This window comes from Mesoplodon bidens (assembly GCF_964165515.1).
Source record: "Mesoplodon bidens genome assembly, contig: HAP1_SCAFFOLD_856, whole genome shotgun sequence".
Taxonomy (NCBI): Eukaryota; Metazoa; Chordata; class Mammalia; order Artiodactyla; family Ziphiidae; genus Mesoplodon; species Mesoplodon bidens.
In genome coordinates this window covers 28,240-42,551 of record NW_027672177.1, presented here as the reverse complement: position 1 = coordinate 42,551, position 14,312 = coordinate 28,240, and the positions used below count along the sequence as shown (strand labels likewise).

Sequence of the window (14,312 nt, the reverse complement as noted above, 5' to 3'; positions counted from 1 at the left end):
AGGCCAGCTCAGACTCCCCTGGGATCCCAGCAGGATGCCTATCATTAACCTCCCACCTTCTAGGAAGCTCCTAAGATCTTCACATTTGGGGCAGTTTTCATTTCAGCTGTGCTTCAAATTGCTGGCTGGAGACGGCCTGTTGGAAGGTGGCTGAAAGCAAGTAGCAATCCTTCGGGCAGCCTGGCCCTTCTCGACTGTCAGACATCTTCAGGGATATTCTAGGAAATGTTGTTTGTTCTAGAGAAGGGAGGGAAACAATCCAATTGTCCAATAATGCTTGAATGGAAAATAAATGATGCTATATGCATGTGATGAAATAATATCAAGCAGTCAAAAATCAAAGACCTAGATCTATATGGATTCACGTGGATAAATCTTGAAAACATAATATTGATTGAAAGAAAATAAGATCAAGAATGTTAGATTGTGATAACAGGTATGTAAGTATTTAAATATTTAAATCAATTCAACATATTGCTTCTATATATATATAGATGCAAGAAAATAAACTTTATCCAAAGAACACATTATTTACATTTCCTATGCTCATTTATCTAGGAGACCCAAAAGAACCCACAGATAAACTAGCAGGAACTAATAAGACGGTTCAACAAGGCACACACATACAAGATCAATAAATTTTAAAAGTCAATCAGGCTCCTCTACACTGGCGATAACAAATTAGAAACTGTAAAAGAAAATAAGAAAAAAAGAAGATCTAAAAATTGTCACAAGAGCCATATAAATTATTTAGAGCTAAGCATACGTAGAAGGCAATATAACTAACAAACTGAGTACGAACAGTTAAACTCCACCCAACCCAAGGTTAGGAAAAGACTGTTGTTACTTTATGAGAACAGACCCTCTTCTTAAGTGGCAGATCAGTAAGTGAGAGTGAATCAAAGAAACACAGCATTTGAAAAGTCAGCTAGTCCAAGCCTCTTGATCGCACATACAGAAGCTGAAGCCCAGATAGGTTGAGTTACTTGGTAAAGGGCCCAACGTCCTGACTCAAGGACTAGCATTTTTCACTCATTCGTAAGACACAATCAAATGCAGTACCTTGGAAAGAGATGGGAAAAAAATGAAGAAATCAATTATATAGTTCCTCATCTTTAAGTACAGAAATAGCTGTGACAAAATTACACGTATTGAGGGAAAATTGAAGTGCAGAGTTTAAAATGTCAATAATCCACAGGGAAACTGGAGACCACTGAAAATATTCATATTAAATCTCTCTAGAAAAGACATGAAAAGATCTCCACTCAAAATGTGAATTTTATAATAGACATGGTATGATACAATTTATAATAGATATGGTATGAACCTTTCCCTTTCACGGGAAAGGTTCAGCTGGGAAAAAGGAAATGTTCTTGAAAATGGGGCCTGTGCTATTGCAGACACTGTGCTCCACCTAGGTCCACGGAATGCTCTGATGTCATCACTGAGGTCACAGAATTCCACTGTGCGCCTGGCAACCTTGCAAACATAACAGCCCTGGTGAGCACTAGGCAGTACTGCTGGTTCACTAAGTGGTACAAGTTTTTCAGCCATTTAGGAGACTTGACTATTTTTATTTGTATTGAATCATTTCAACGGATTGCCCAAGAGCCAACAAGGGCCAACCTGTAGGGAAGAGGAGGAGTTGGACATCTCTTGAGGCATCTTCTAAGGGAGACTTCTAGTTGGTACCATGAAACGGCGACAAAAGAGGAAACATCTGGAAAATGAAGAGTCCCAGGAAACTGCCGAGAACGGAGGAGGTATGTGGGGGGCAACATGCTGGGGCACATGGGTTTCTGCCAAACTAAACCTTCTCTAGGATGGGGGGGACTGAGAACGTGTCACCTGTGAAGCAGGGAGCGAGAGACCTTGTCTCACTGACGCTGCCGTATCCATCCGGAGGGTCCCTGTGGTGTGAGACGGCACAGAACGGCCAGATGCCCCCTGGGAGATGGGAGGTCAGCTCCGCTGGTCTGAGGACTCTCCCCTGGGGCAGCCGGGCCTGGAGCTCTGTCGGACTCATAGCAGGCTGCATCCTGCTTGCACAGACCTAGAGGTGCAGCTTTTCTCAGTCCCCGATTTCTCTCTTATTCTCTTGGATCTTTCCCTGGGGTCATGAGGTGGGGGATGTGAAGGATGCAAGGATGCTGAGAGAGACCCATGAGTTGCTTGGCCTCTTTTACCAAAGTGGAAAGAGAAGCCCCATGAGTTGAAGGCCCTGTTGAAAAATATCTTGACAAGTGGAATGCACTTTGAAAGAAGATTGTTTGTCTAGGGATGGTGTCATATTGAAAGCAAGGAGGTTTTATTCCTTCAACAGGAAGAATTTCCCAAAGGAGATCAAGGGAAGGGAAGGGTTTTCCAGAGACTGAGACCGCGTGAGCAGGGGTGAGAAATGGCCTCAGGGTCCTGCGGGGAGCTCTGAGAGCCACGGGCCACGGGGTGCCTGCGTGCATTAAATGTAGGCGAGTAGCTTGCCCTGGGAGAGGGGTGGTCACCCCAGAGCTCCAGCTAGAGGCCTCTGCCCCAGATTAGAGCCCAGTAGCTCCTACCAGGCCCAGGGCCCTGGAGACTGTAGGATGGGCCCTGGGAATGGAGCTCTAGACAGCAGGCAGATTTCCAGGCAGTGGCTGGGACAGGCTGGGGAAGGCAATGAGTGCCCCTGACCATTCAGAATATTTTGCTCTGTGTTCCTGTGTGTGAGTGTGTGTGTGTGTGGGGGGGGGGGTAGTGCAGAGAAGAGCGAGATGAATGGGGTTAGAGTGCTTACCAGATATAAAGTCTGCGTGGTAAAGTTCTTGTCACCCTGCCTGGACCTGGCTGACACTCGGTGTACGTAAGAGTGTATACAGAATTCTTGTTAGGGGTGTTTCATGAGACAGTAACTCATACACCCATGTACACTCTGATACAGCAAAAATATCACACACCCCACATATAACTTCCTTAGTAAACCACACACAGCACATGGAGGTATATACATGCATCCCTTCTCTACTACGTTCTCATACAACCCACCTGTATCACAATCGTCTCCTCTAACACCAAACGCTGGAGATGAGATATGTATATAGACACACACACTATATATATAGGACACACACACACACACACACACTATATATATATGTATCTCCTCAACTCTTGCACAAACACAGCTAACTTCAGCCATCTCTAAATACCTCTATAAGAACCAGTCACGTGTCATACACACCACACTTATAACACATTCTTGAGTAATGCCAGACCCGCTTTGTACAAACCACAGTAAACCACAGTCTCAGTAACCCAGGTCAGGATTGCCAGAGAAAATATGGGCTATCCAGTTCAATTTGAATTCCAGATAAACAACAAGTAATTTTTCAGTAGCAGTATGTCCCACATATTGTATGGGCCATACTTACACTAAAACTAAGTCAGGCCAAACACTGCATGGGAATACTTACACTAAAAAATTATTCTGGGTTTATCTGAAACTGAAATTTAACTGGGTGCCTTGTATTCTTGTTCGCTAAGTCTGGCAACCCTTATATACTTACCACCAGCTGATGTATTATATATTTATTGTAGTTTTGTTTAGTGTGTGTCTTCCCCTACTAGAATGTGCAGCGTTACCAAAGACTACAACAATGGAAGAGTGCCGGATACACAGGAGTAGCTGCTTACTGAATCTTGGTGACTGAATGAATGAACACGCACCATAAATACAAGCCACACCATGTAATGAGGAAAAGTTACATGTCCCAGAATTCCTGACTTGTGAACAGAAACCATGCACACAAAGGCCACACACACAGATAGACACATCTGCACTGTGCTCCCCATGCCAACCCCACACTTACCACAGACTTAACTGATACACATCACTCACTCTTCCCACACACTCACAGTCACCACCGAGGCCTACATTACCAACTAGACAGTGAGAGAATAAGTATGGATTGGAATTAAATCCTGGAGTATCCACTGGGAACCACACTCTCAACTGTGTGTATTCACTGCACCTGACACGTGTCACACACTCAGTAAATATTTGTGGACAGAGGACTGATGAACCCACCCTGAGCCTTTCATTCTTCCCTCAGGAATCTCGAAGTCACAAGAGGATCCCCCTCGGCTTGGATCCACTGTGGTGGCCCAAGGCTGCAGCCCAGGGCCAGGGGAGGTCTCCTCTGCCTCTAAATACTTCTTCTGTACTTCTACTCGGCGCAAGCTCAGCTACGCTGGTAAGGGCGCAGGGCTCCTCAGGTGAGGGGGTGCTTGGCTGTGAGGCAGGAGGCACACAGATCCCAGGGAGGCTGAGAGGAAACCCAGGGTCATCAGAGGTGATGAGGGCTCTGTGGAGGAGCCTGGGCAGGATGGCTGAGCTGTTCCGAGGGCGTGGATGCCAGCTGAGTCTGGGTGTGTGTGTGTGAATACTGCTACTACCATGGTGGGGAAGTCAAGGAGCAGGGGCCGGAAAGGTCTGGGCTTGAGGTGGAGGGAAGAGGGACCAGATTAAGCATCTTCAGAGGAAAATGTAGGCTTTGTCTTTGCCTTTGCTTCCAGAGAAGGACAGAGTTCTGCATCATACACCTCCAGCCTGAGAGCAGGACCATCCAGCTCAGGTCCACACAGCTCACACATACACGCGCCCTCCAGGCACAGCCCTTCTCAGTGCACATCAACCCCAAGCACGTGCTCCACAGTACTCTCCTCCTGCACCACAGCCCCATTCCACAAGGAACGCACCACCGATATTCCCAAACTCACACTCCTCGTCGTACACGCATCCAGCCGCATCCCTCACATACCACAGCCCTCACCACCATACTCCACACCCCTGTATACAGACACCGCTCCAGTATCCCCCCCACGCACATGAAAAGCCCACAGATGACACCAGATACACCACTCCGTCCTACGGCCAACAGACACCAAGCTCACGACATAGCTATGTCGTGCCAATGTCCCTCTCTCGTCTACCACACCTGCTCCCTCAGCTTCCGGCATGGCCCATGCATGTTATTATGATTTTAATTTCCTTTTTCAGGAATCCGGAGATTTCATCGAGACACTGCCCAGCCTAGAGCACCCCTAGCCCAGGATCAGGGAGAAGGAGAGACCGCTCCCCCATCACACTGTGTCTCCTCCTCACCCTCTTCACCCTCTAAGAACTATCTGCACCCAGACAAAGAGGAAAGGGGCATGAAAATATACTACATGCAGGTACAAGTGAACAAGGGTGTCGCTGTCTCCTGGAAGACAAAGAAACCCTTGGAGTTGCCTGAAAAGCAGCTGAGGATAGAAGAAGTGACCCTTCCTGAGGATGTGTGCGCAGTAGCCACTGAGCCCTCTTCTGATGTGTCCACCGAAAGCCTCCTGTCTGACAGTGAGCCCACTGGGGAGGAGAAAGAGTATGAGGAAAGGGCAGAGCCAGGCAGCCCATCAGGGCCACCTGCCGTCGAGGAGAGACCCAGCGCCAAGACAGCGGACTGGATGGTGACCATGGAGACCGGCTTCAGGTGCATGGCCTGCTGCCGGGTCTTCCCCGCCTTGGAGATCCTCCAGCAGCACGTGAAGTTCGGCATCCTGGAGGGCTTCAGCTGCCGTGTCTCTCATCTCACCATGGTCCAGCTGATGGGCAATGTGGAACCCAAGAGCACCCCTGAGGAGGAGGACGAGGAGGAGGAGGAGGAGAACGAGGAGGAGGAGGACGACGAGGAGGAGGAGGAGGAGGAGGAAGAGAAGCAAGAAGAAAAGGAGAATGAGGGAGCGCAGCCCACGGGGGAAGGCCCCAGCCCAAAGAGACCCCGCAGGCAGGGTCTTTTCTCTCCTTTGAGTTCCAAACAGCAACTGAGATTCATGGGACAGAAGATCCTGGAAGACGGTGTGGCCGTCCCTCGGAAGAGGTAAGGCTTGAGGCTGGCAGTCTTCTGAGCCTATGTCACGAGGGCCCAGAGGAGTCTAAGGGAAGGGGCCGCACACATGTGCTGGTTGACCTAATGGCTCTGCAGTTGCATCAAATGGGACACACCCAGCACTACCAAAGGCATTGAGCTCTGTTGACGTAAACAAGAAGGTGGAGCCTTTTCCTAGGAGTTTTCTCAGGGTCTGCACGACGGACCTCAACTCTTAGAGGACGTACTGCCAGCAGCGCCTTCTCGGCAGAGAGAGCCAGGAGTGGTCTCCAGAGAGGACAGGGGCCCTGGCAGGACCAGACCGTTGAGGTCTGAGAGCCTTGGGCCTGAGCCGAGATCTCACCCGGACCACTGGACCTAGCCTTCTGTGACAAAGGGGAATATGAAAGAGAGTCACGTGGAAATGAGGTCCCCCGAGATATGGAAATGTTCCAGAACCTTCGTTGCGTGGTAGTTGATCTGGAGCCAAGCTCACTGTGGTGTGTGTGGCTCTGAGCATTAAGGCAACGCTGGAGGGTAACCCTGACCAGCAGAGCTTGGAGTGCTGCTTGTCTCTTCCTGTTCTACCTCATTTGTTTTATCCCTTCCAGGGAGAAGAAAGGACCCTCGGGAGAGTAGCAGACAGAAGGCCGTGGTCTGAAGGAGGATGAAGGGACCGGCACTCAGTCTAACATCATATGACGATAGAAGCGTCCTATGCAATAAAGGGCATTTTCCAAACCTTTCCTGGAGCTTTTATTTAATTACATTTTTCTATCTATGCATCTATCTGTCATCTACATCTGTATCTTTCAAGGTTTGTGAACAAGCTTTCACATAAGCACTAGAGACGTCCACCAGCATTTTCCAGAAGAGGCCTGCAAATTGCTGGGGACTCCTCACAAATAGGGAATGGCCACAACCCCTGCCACACAGACTATGCGCGTGGCCCTCCTGACGTACTCCCACTCTCTCTCTGAATTTCCCAACGTCTGAGATGAGGGTGCTGGCTGGAGGCAATGATCACGTGCAGGCTGAATCTTCTCCAGATTCTGATTCTCTTCCTGGGCCTATCGTCCTCAAGCACAGTCTCCATGTCCCTGGCCACACTGATCTCTCTCCTTCAGTCCTTCCCTCCCTCGCTCTCCTGCCTCCCAGTGCAGAGAATACTGTTTTGCATTTGAGACGACATTTAGTTTTTGTTCACAGAATTCTCACCTGTTCTACTGTGGCCTCCGTTGTGAACATTCCAAAGCTGAGAATTTTCTTTTTTTCTCCCTCATTTCTGCTGAGTCTTTACCTTCCTAATGCAGTGAACTCAGAGTGCCTAGCTGACTGGATGGGGACAAAAATCCAGGGAGCAAAGAGAAATAATAAAAGAATATATCAGTTAATTTTTCATAGTGTTATCCAACTACATATTTTTAAAATTTTGGAATACTATTAGGAATCTTCTCTTTATAAAAAACTGAATTATTGGGCTTCCCTGGTGGAGCAGTGGTTAAGAATATGCCTGCGAATGCAGGGGACATGGGTTCGAGCCCTGGTCTGGGAAGATCCCACGTGCCACGGAGTAACTCAGCCCGCGCGCCACAACTACTGAGCCTGCGCTCTAGAGCCCGTGTGCCACATCTACCGAGCCCACGTGCCACAACTACGGAAGCCTGCGTGCCTAGAGCCCATGCTCCGCAACAAGAGAAGCCACTGCAATGAGAAGCCCGTGCACCACAGCCAAGAGTAGCCCCCGCTCACTGCAACTAGAGAACGCCCGCTAGCAGCAACAAAGACCCAATGCAGCCCAAAATAACTTAATTAATTTTAAAACATTGAATTAGTTTCAAGGGTACAATGTATAAAAGTACAATAAAAGCCCCCCTTCAGAACCCCCCAACCCCACTCTCAAGATGGAATAGATATGCTGTGATACAATTTATAGTCGTAGCACTACTACTCCTCCCACCACATCCGAAATCCTCTGAGCCAGGTGCAGCAGCGACCTTTCACAATGCTAGCACCCGCCACACGACAGATGATAATCCCTTTGGACATTTCAAGGAGCGGCACCAAGGCAACAGTACCTGGGAAATGCCACTGACAGCTCAGAATATCCATGGCATTTCTAGAGCCTCGGCACTGCTCTCGCTCTGGGAATGAAGGTCCAAAAAGCACATCGGAGAATGTTCATAGTTGTAAACAAGCTCCACCTTTGAAACACAATCTACATAGAACCACATATACAAGCCTGCACGATGGAGGAAGCCAAGGTCTCCTCCATGATTTCCCTTCTGACCACCTTATTGTCTCCTCAACCATAAAAGGTGAACTTGAAACTCAGGACCTTGCCTTGTCACCAGAAACATCCAAGCTTGGATCAGTCTTTCTAAGACCAGATCCTTGCTCTCTGAACTATTAGAGACTTGTCACATACACAGAGGTAGAACAGGATTATTTCTATCTACCTGGGGACCTGGAGTCTTTCACATTGCTCCTGTTAAAACACTCACAACAGCAAAACTTTACCTACAAAGGGTTCAAGCTATGACACTCCCAATTTCCACAAACCTCCTCAGCTCTTGTGAGTCACATGCAGCCAATTCCAGGAATTGGAAACATGGTTGTGAGGATGAAACTGACTTTGGGGCTCCCCTTGGATATGGTCTTCCAGACTTACCAAAAGGCCATTAAGAGGAAGGTTTACCCCACCTCAGGGAAACCCGAGGCAGTACTTGCAGTCATAGGGCTGGCCATGGCTTCTGAGCTACATCCAAAAAGAATTTCATACTGTACCTGGATCTGCTGAAGCCATTTCTGACTGTCCGAGAGCCAGCATGTACCGCTTCTCAACTGCCTCCATTGTGGATCATCAGTAGGGCTGTCAGATTTAGTAAATATAAGTACAGGATACCCAGTTAAACCTGAACTTCACATGAATAATAAGTCATTATTTTTAGTATAAGTAGATCCTATGAACTCTTTGGGGCATACTAATCTTAAAAATGTACTTGTTGTTTCTCTGACATTCAGATTTAACTAAACAGCCTATATTTTATCTGTCAACCCTACCCTTCAGAAATGATGGAGGCTCATAGAGATCCAGGAGACGCCTCAGCGCCTCCTCAGCTTTTATTTCTACGTCCTGGACAGCGAGCACGAACCTTCCAGTCCCAGTCATTGGCTAGAATGGAGGATATTCTCTGTTTTAGAGCTTTTTCTACTTGTCATTGTTATTATCTTCCTTATTTTAAAGAGATGTTTATTTTTTCCCAAACTTCATAGCTCATCCAAAAGTATTTCAAAGTTCATTAGACAAGGGAAAAACAACATGGGTCTGAAAAGTGAAGGAAACCGCCTGGTGTTTAGTAAAGAAGTAGTAGGGAGACTGAAAAAGCCAAACTTAATAAGCAAATCTCTCCAAGGGTATTTTCAGAGCTTGATACCCTCCCACACCCTGAAAATATTATTACATCAAAAACGTAGAACTGCTAACCAAATGTAAGGCTCCCATATGATTCTATCAAACTGAGGATGCTTCTTTACGAAGCAGTGAGCACACTTGCTGCCCCAGGGACCTTGGCAGTTGCAACGTAGGGCTCTTCCCTCTGGGATGGAAACAGCAAGTTTTCCTGTGGTCTACACGCTGGCCCCAAAAATACTACACTCCCAATACTTGTCAACTTTAAGTATTTTTCTACATATCTCCATTTTTCTGTTACTATTTGGACTACATCCTAGACTTGACACTACATAAATTGCATTCAAGAAGCTATTTTTAAAAGTTGGTAGGAAACCTTAAATCTATAGCTTGCAGTCCCTGGCTTACTTTCATCCAGGTGCATAAGTGTTTTCAAAAGTAGTCAGGTTAGTTACCCCATATCACAGCCCCACGCTTGTGTCACAGATATAAAAATGGAACATGATATTTAAGGTTTTAGTTGCCAAATCATCAAGCCTCCCAGACAGAGGCAATAGGGCAAAATGATTACACAGGCATGGATTTTGATTTGCTCCAGTGTCTTGGGCAAGTCACTTGGCCTCTGTATTTATTTGTACTTATCTGCACTTATCTGTCACTTGGGGGTCATAATTGTACCTGGTCCATGGGTACGTTGTACAAATGATCTGTAAAGTAGTTACAAGAAACCGACACAGAGTAAGCACTCCACAGACATTGGCTATTAGCTATTGGAAATATTTCTCCATGAAACAGATGACTTTATCAGTGGATGACTCGGTGGGAGACAGTGAATCACAGAATCACAGCATGTTGAAAGTGACCTAGTTCACACTCTTATGTGAAAAAAAGAAAAGTGTGCCTGGGTAGAAAATGTCTGAAAGCTTACCTAACAAATAGTTTATCATGTTAACTTGGAGAATTAGAATAAAACAGGAAAGCAGGAAAGAAAAACTTGAGTGTAATTCAATTTCTCTATCATTTGTGTTTCTACACTGAGACTCTGAATACACTGGAAGCGCAATGTTTTTTAATGTGGCGGGATAAAGGTTTTCACGTTTTCCTGATCCATCCGTATTATTATCTCAGAATTGCTGGCAGTTCTTGCCATCTTTGGATCTACACCCATCTGAGTCAGGGGGCCATTCTGGACGGAGGAGATAATAGAGCAGAAGTGAAGTGAGAGGAAAGGAGGGACAAGATTTTCTCTTTTCTCTTCCAAGAGGAAAGGTCTTTGGAATGGGAACAACTCACAACCAAACTTTGGGGAAAGGATGTGATGGAAAATGAGACAAACATCCTACCCCTGTGATGAGAAGGATTCCCTGGGCTGGATGGAGGGAGGTCACAGGTGGCTGGACAAGGAAACCAACTAGGGAGAAACACACACAAGTGCAGAGCAAACACCCTGAGGCCACTCAGCCTGACTCCATGCAAACATGTGTCCAGCAGCCAGCCCTTCACCTGTGGCTCCCCAGCAAGACAGGTACCTCGGGGGTGCCAACTCATTCTGAGTCCATTATGCCTGGCCATTCATAAACCGCTGTCTAACGTGTGAGGAATAAACTCTCAATGTTTATGAGGAAATTGGGGAAGGAGATTGAAAGGTTACTTAAACGGAAAAAAAAGAAGTTCAGCAAGGCAGGATGGTAGAGAGACAAGAAAAAGACCTTAAAAGATAGAAAGGATTTGCCAAAGAAGAGAAAGAAAAAGAAATGATTCCGAATGGCTTAACCTGCAGCTAGGAAGTTAAGGAAGATTATTGATGGGTGAAGACTATGGAATAAAGTGAATAAAAGTTTTCAGAAGTTGCTGAGAATATGGTAAGAAGCATGATTATCCAATTATGAATTGGCTGCAATGGCATTCTAGGGGGACACTAGGAAGGGGAAGCAAATGTTCCTGAGATGACAGTGGCAGGTGGAAAGTTGTTTCAGGGGAAGAGCAGTCTTGCAGAGGGTGTATCAGAGGAGGGCAAGTGTGAGCAAGCAAGGAAATACTAAGTGTATACGGTTCCTTCACTGAGTGCACCCAGCCCCGTGGTCAGCCTTGAGAACAAGCAGGACTTCAGGTACTGGAGCTACATTTCAGTCATCAAGACTTGAGAAGACACCCTTAACTCAGGTCTTCTCTTCAAACTCCATCTTTCCTTCTTGACCTTCATTTGGCCTCTTCCCTTACCCTCAAGCTGTGGACTGAGGCCACAGAGCAAGATGGGTCACTAGTGTCCTCCATCCCCTGGCGACTGTGGTTCACATCAGTGGAGTACCAAAGGCAATAGCCAAGTAACAGACACAAGAGTGTATGAAGAAGAAGAGATTCTGATAAGGCTTTCTGTGACAGTGTGGGCCAAGTCGGCTCTATATGGCTGGTATCACCTGAATTATGAGCAGCCTTAGGGGAGAAGTTCTCAGAAGGCAGAGCCTGGCTCTCTAGAGGCTCTGCGTGCTCACAGCCCACTCCAAGACCTCAGTTACACCTTCGGCCCCCAATATCTCTCCCTCTGCCTGCTCAGAGTTTTTGAAGGCTTCTTTCCTCCACATTTCTCTTGAGCGGTGGAGGAGGAAGATGAGCTTCAGGCCAGCTCAGACTCCCCTGGGATCCCAGCAGGATGCCTATCATTAACCTCCCACCTTCTAGGAAGCTCCTAAGATCTTCACATTTGGGGCAGTTTTCATTTCAGCTGTGCTTCAAATTGCTGGCTGGAGACGGCCTGTTGGAAGGTGGCTGAAAGCAAGTAGCAATCCTTCGGGCAGCCTGGCCCTTCTCGACTGTCAGACATCTTCAGGGATATTCTAGGAAATGTTGTTTGTTCTAGAGAAGGGAGGGAAACAATCCAATTGTCCAATAATGCTTGAATGGAAAATAAATGATGCTATATGCATGTGATGAAATAATATCAAGCAGTCAAAAATCAAAGACCTAGATCTATATGGATTCACGTGGATAAATCTTGAAAACATAATATTGATTGAAAGAAAATAAGATCAAGAACGTTAGATTGTGATAACAGGTATGTAAGTATTTAAATATTTAAATCAATTCAACATATTGCTTCTATATATATATAGATGCAAGAAAATAAACTTTATCCAAAGAACACATTATTTACATTTCCTATGCTCATTTATCTAGGAGACCCAAAAGAACCCACAGATAAACTAGCAGGAACTAATAAGACGGTTCAACAAGGCACACACATACAAGATCAATAAATTTTAAAAGTCAATCAGGCTCCTCTACACTGGCGATAACAAATTAGAAAGTGTAAAAGAAAATAAGAAAAAAAGAAGATCTAAAAATTGTCACAAGAGCCATATAAATTATTTAGAGCTAAGCATACGTAGAAGGCAATATAACTAACAAACTGAGTACGAACAGTTAAACTCCACCCAACCCAAGGTTAGGAAAAGACTGTTGTTACTTTATGAGAACAGACCCTCTTCTTAAGTGGCAGATCAGTAAGTGAGAGTGAATCAAAGAAACACAGCATTTGAAAAGTCAGCTAGTCCAAGCCTCTTGATGGCACATACAGAAGCTGAAGCCCAGATAGGTTGAGTTACTTGGTAAAGGGCCCAACGTCCTGACTCAAGGACTAGCATTTTTCACTCATTCGTAAGACACAATCAAATGCAGTACCTTGGAAAGAGATGGGAAAAAAATGAAGAAATCAATTATATAGTTCCTCATCTTTAAGTACAGAAATAGCTGTGACAAAATTACACGTATTGAGGGAAAATTGAAGTGCAGAGTTTAAAATGTCAATAATCCACAGGGAAACTGGAGACCACTGAAAATATTCATATTAAATCTCTCTAGAAAAGACATGAAAAGATCTCCACTCAAAATGTGAATTTTATAATAGACATGGTATGATACAATTTATAATAGATATGGTATGAACCTTTCCCTTTCACGGGAAAGGTTCAGCTGGGAAAAAGGAAATGTTCTTGAAAATGGGGCCTGTGCTATTGCAGACACTGTGCTCCACCTAGGTCCACGGAATGCTCTGATGTCATCACTGAGGTCACAGAATTCCACTGTGCGCCTGGCAACCTTGCAAACATAACAGCCCTGGTGAGCACTAGGCAGTACTGCTGGTTCACTAAGTGGTACAAGTTTTTCAGCCATTTAGGAGACTTGACTATTTTTATTTGTATTGAATCATTTCAACGGATTGCCCAAGAGCCAACAAGGGCCAACCTGTAGGGAAGAGGAGGAGTTGGACATCTCTTGAGGCATCTTCTAAGGGAGACTTCTAGTTGGTACCATGAAACGGCGACAAAAGAGGAAACATCTGGAAAATGAAGAGTCCCAGGAAACTGCCGAGAACGGAGGAGGTATGTGGGGGGCAACATGCTGGGGCACATGGGTTTCTGCCAAACTAAACCTTCTCTAGGATGGGGGGGACTGAGAACGTGTCACCTGTGAAGCAGGGAGCGAGAGACCTTGTCTCACTGACGCTGCCGTATCCATCCGGAGGGTCCCTGTGGTGTGAGACGGCACAGAACGGCCAGATGCCCCCTGGGAGATGGGAGGTCAGCTCCGCTGGTCTGAGGACTCTCCCCTGGGGCAGCCGGGCCTGGAGCTCTGTCGGACTCATAGCAGGCTGCATCCTGCTTGCACAGACCTAGAGGTGCAGCTTTTCTCAGTCCCCGATTTCTCTCTTATTCTCTTGGATCTTTCCCTGGGGTCATGAGGTGGGGGATGTGAAGGATGCAAGGATGCTGAGAGAGACCCATGAGTTGCTTGGCCTCTTTTACCAAAGTGGAAAGAGAAGCCCCATGAGTTGAAGGCCCTGTTGAAAAATATCTTGACAAGTGGAATGCACTTTGAAAGAAGATTGTTTGTCTAGGGATGGTGTCATATTGAAAGCAAGGAGGTTTTATTCCTTCAACAGGAAGAATTTCCCAAAGGAGATCAAGGGAAGGGAAGGGTTTTCCAGAGACTGAGACCGCGTGAGCAGGGGTGAGAAATGG

General features: G+C 46.2%; 1 protein-coding gene across 1 annotated transcript; it reads left to right on the top strand.

The window, feature by feature from the left end:
* Positions 1-1,693: 1,693 nt before the first annotated feature.
* Positions 1,694-6,582, top strand: LOC308610515 (protein FAM170A-like; the record flags this gene model as incomplete). The annotated part of the gene is made up of 3 exons (XM_081259621.1): positions 1,694-1,763; positions 5,036-5,894; positions 6,494-6,582. The coding sequence occupies 3 exons, from the start codon at positions 1,694-1,696 to the stop codon at positions 6,519-6,521; spliced, it is 957 nt and encodes a 318-aa protein (XP_081115747.1). The 3' UTR covers positions 6,522-6,582.
* Between the last annotated feature and the right edge of the window lie 7,730 nt (positions 6,583-14,312).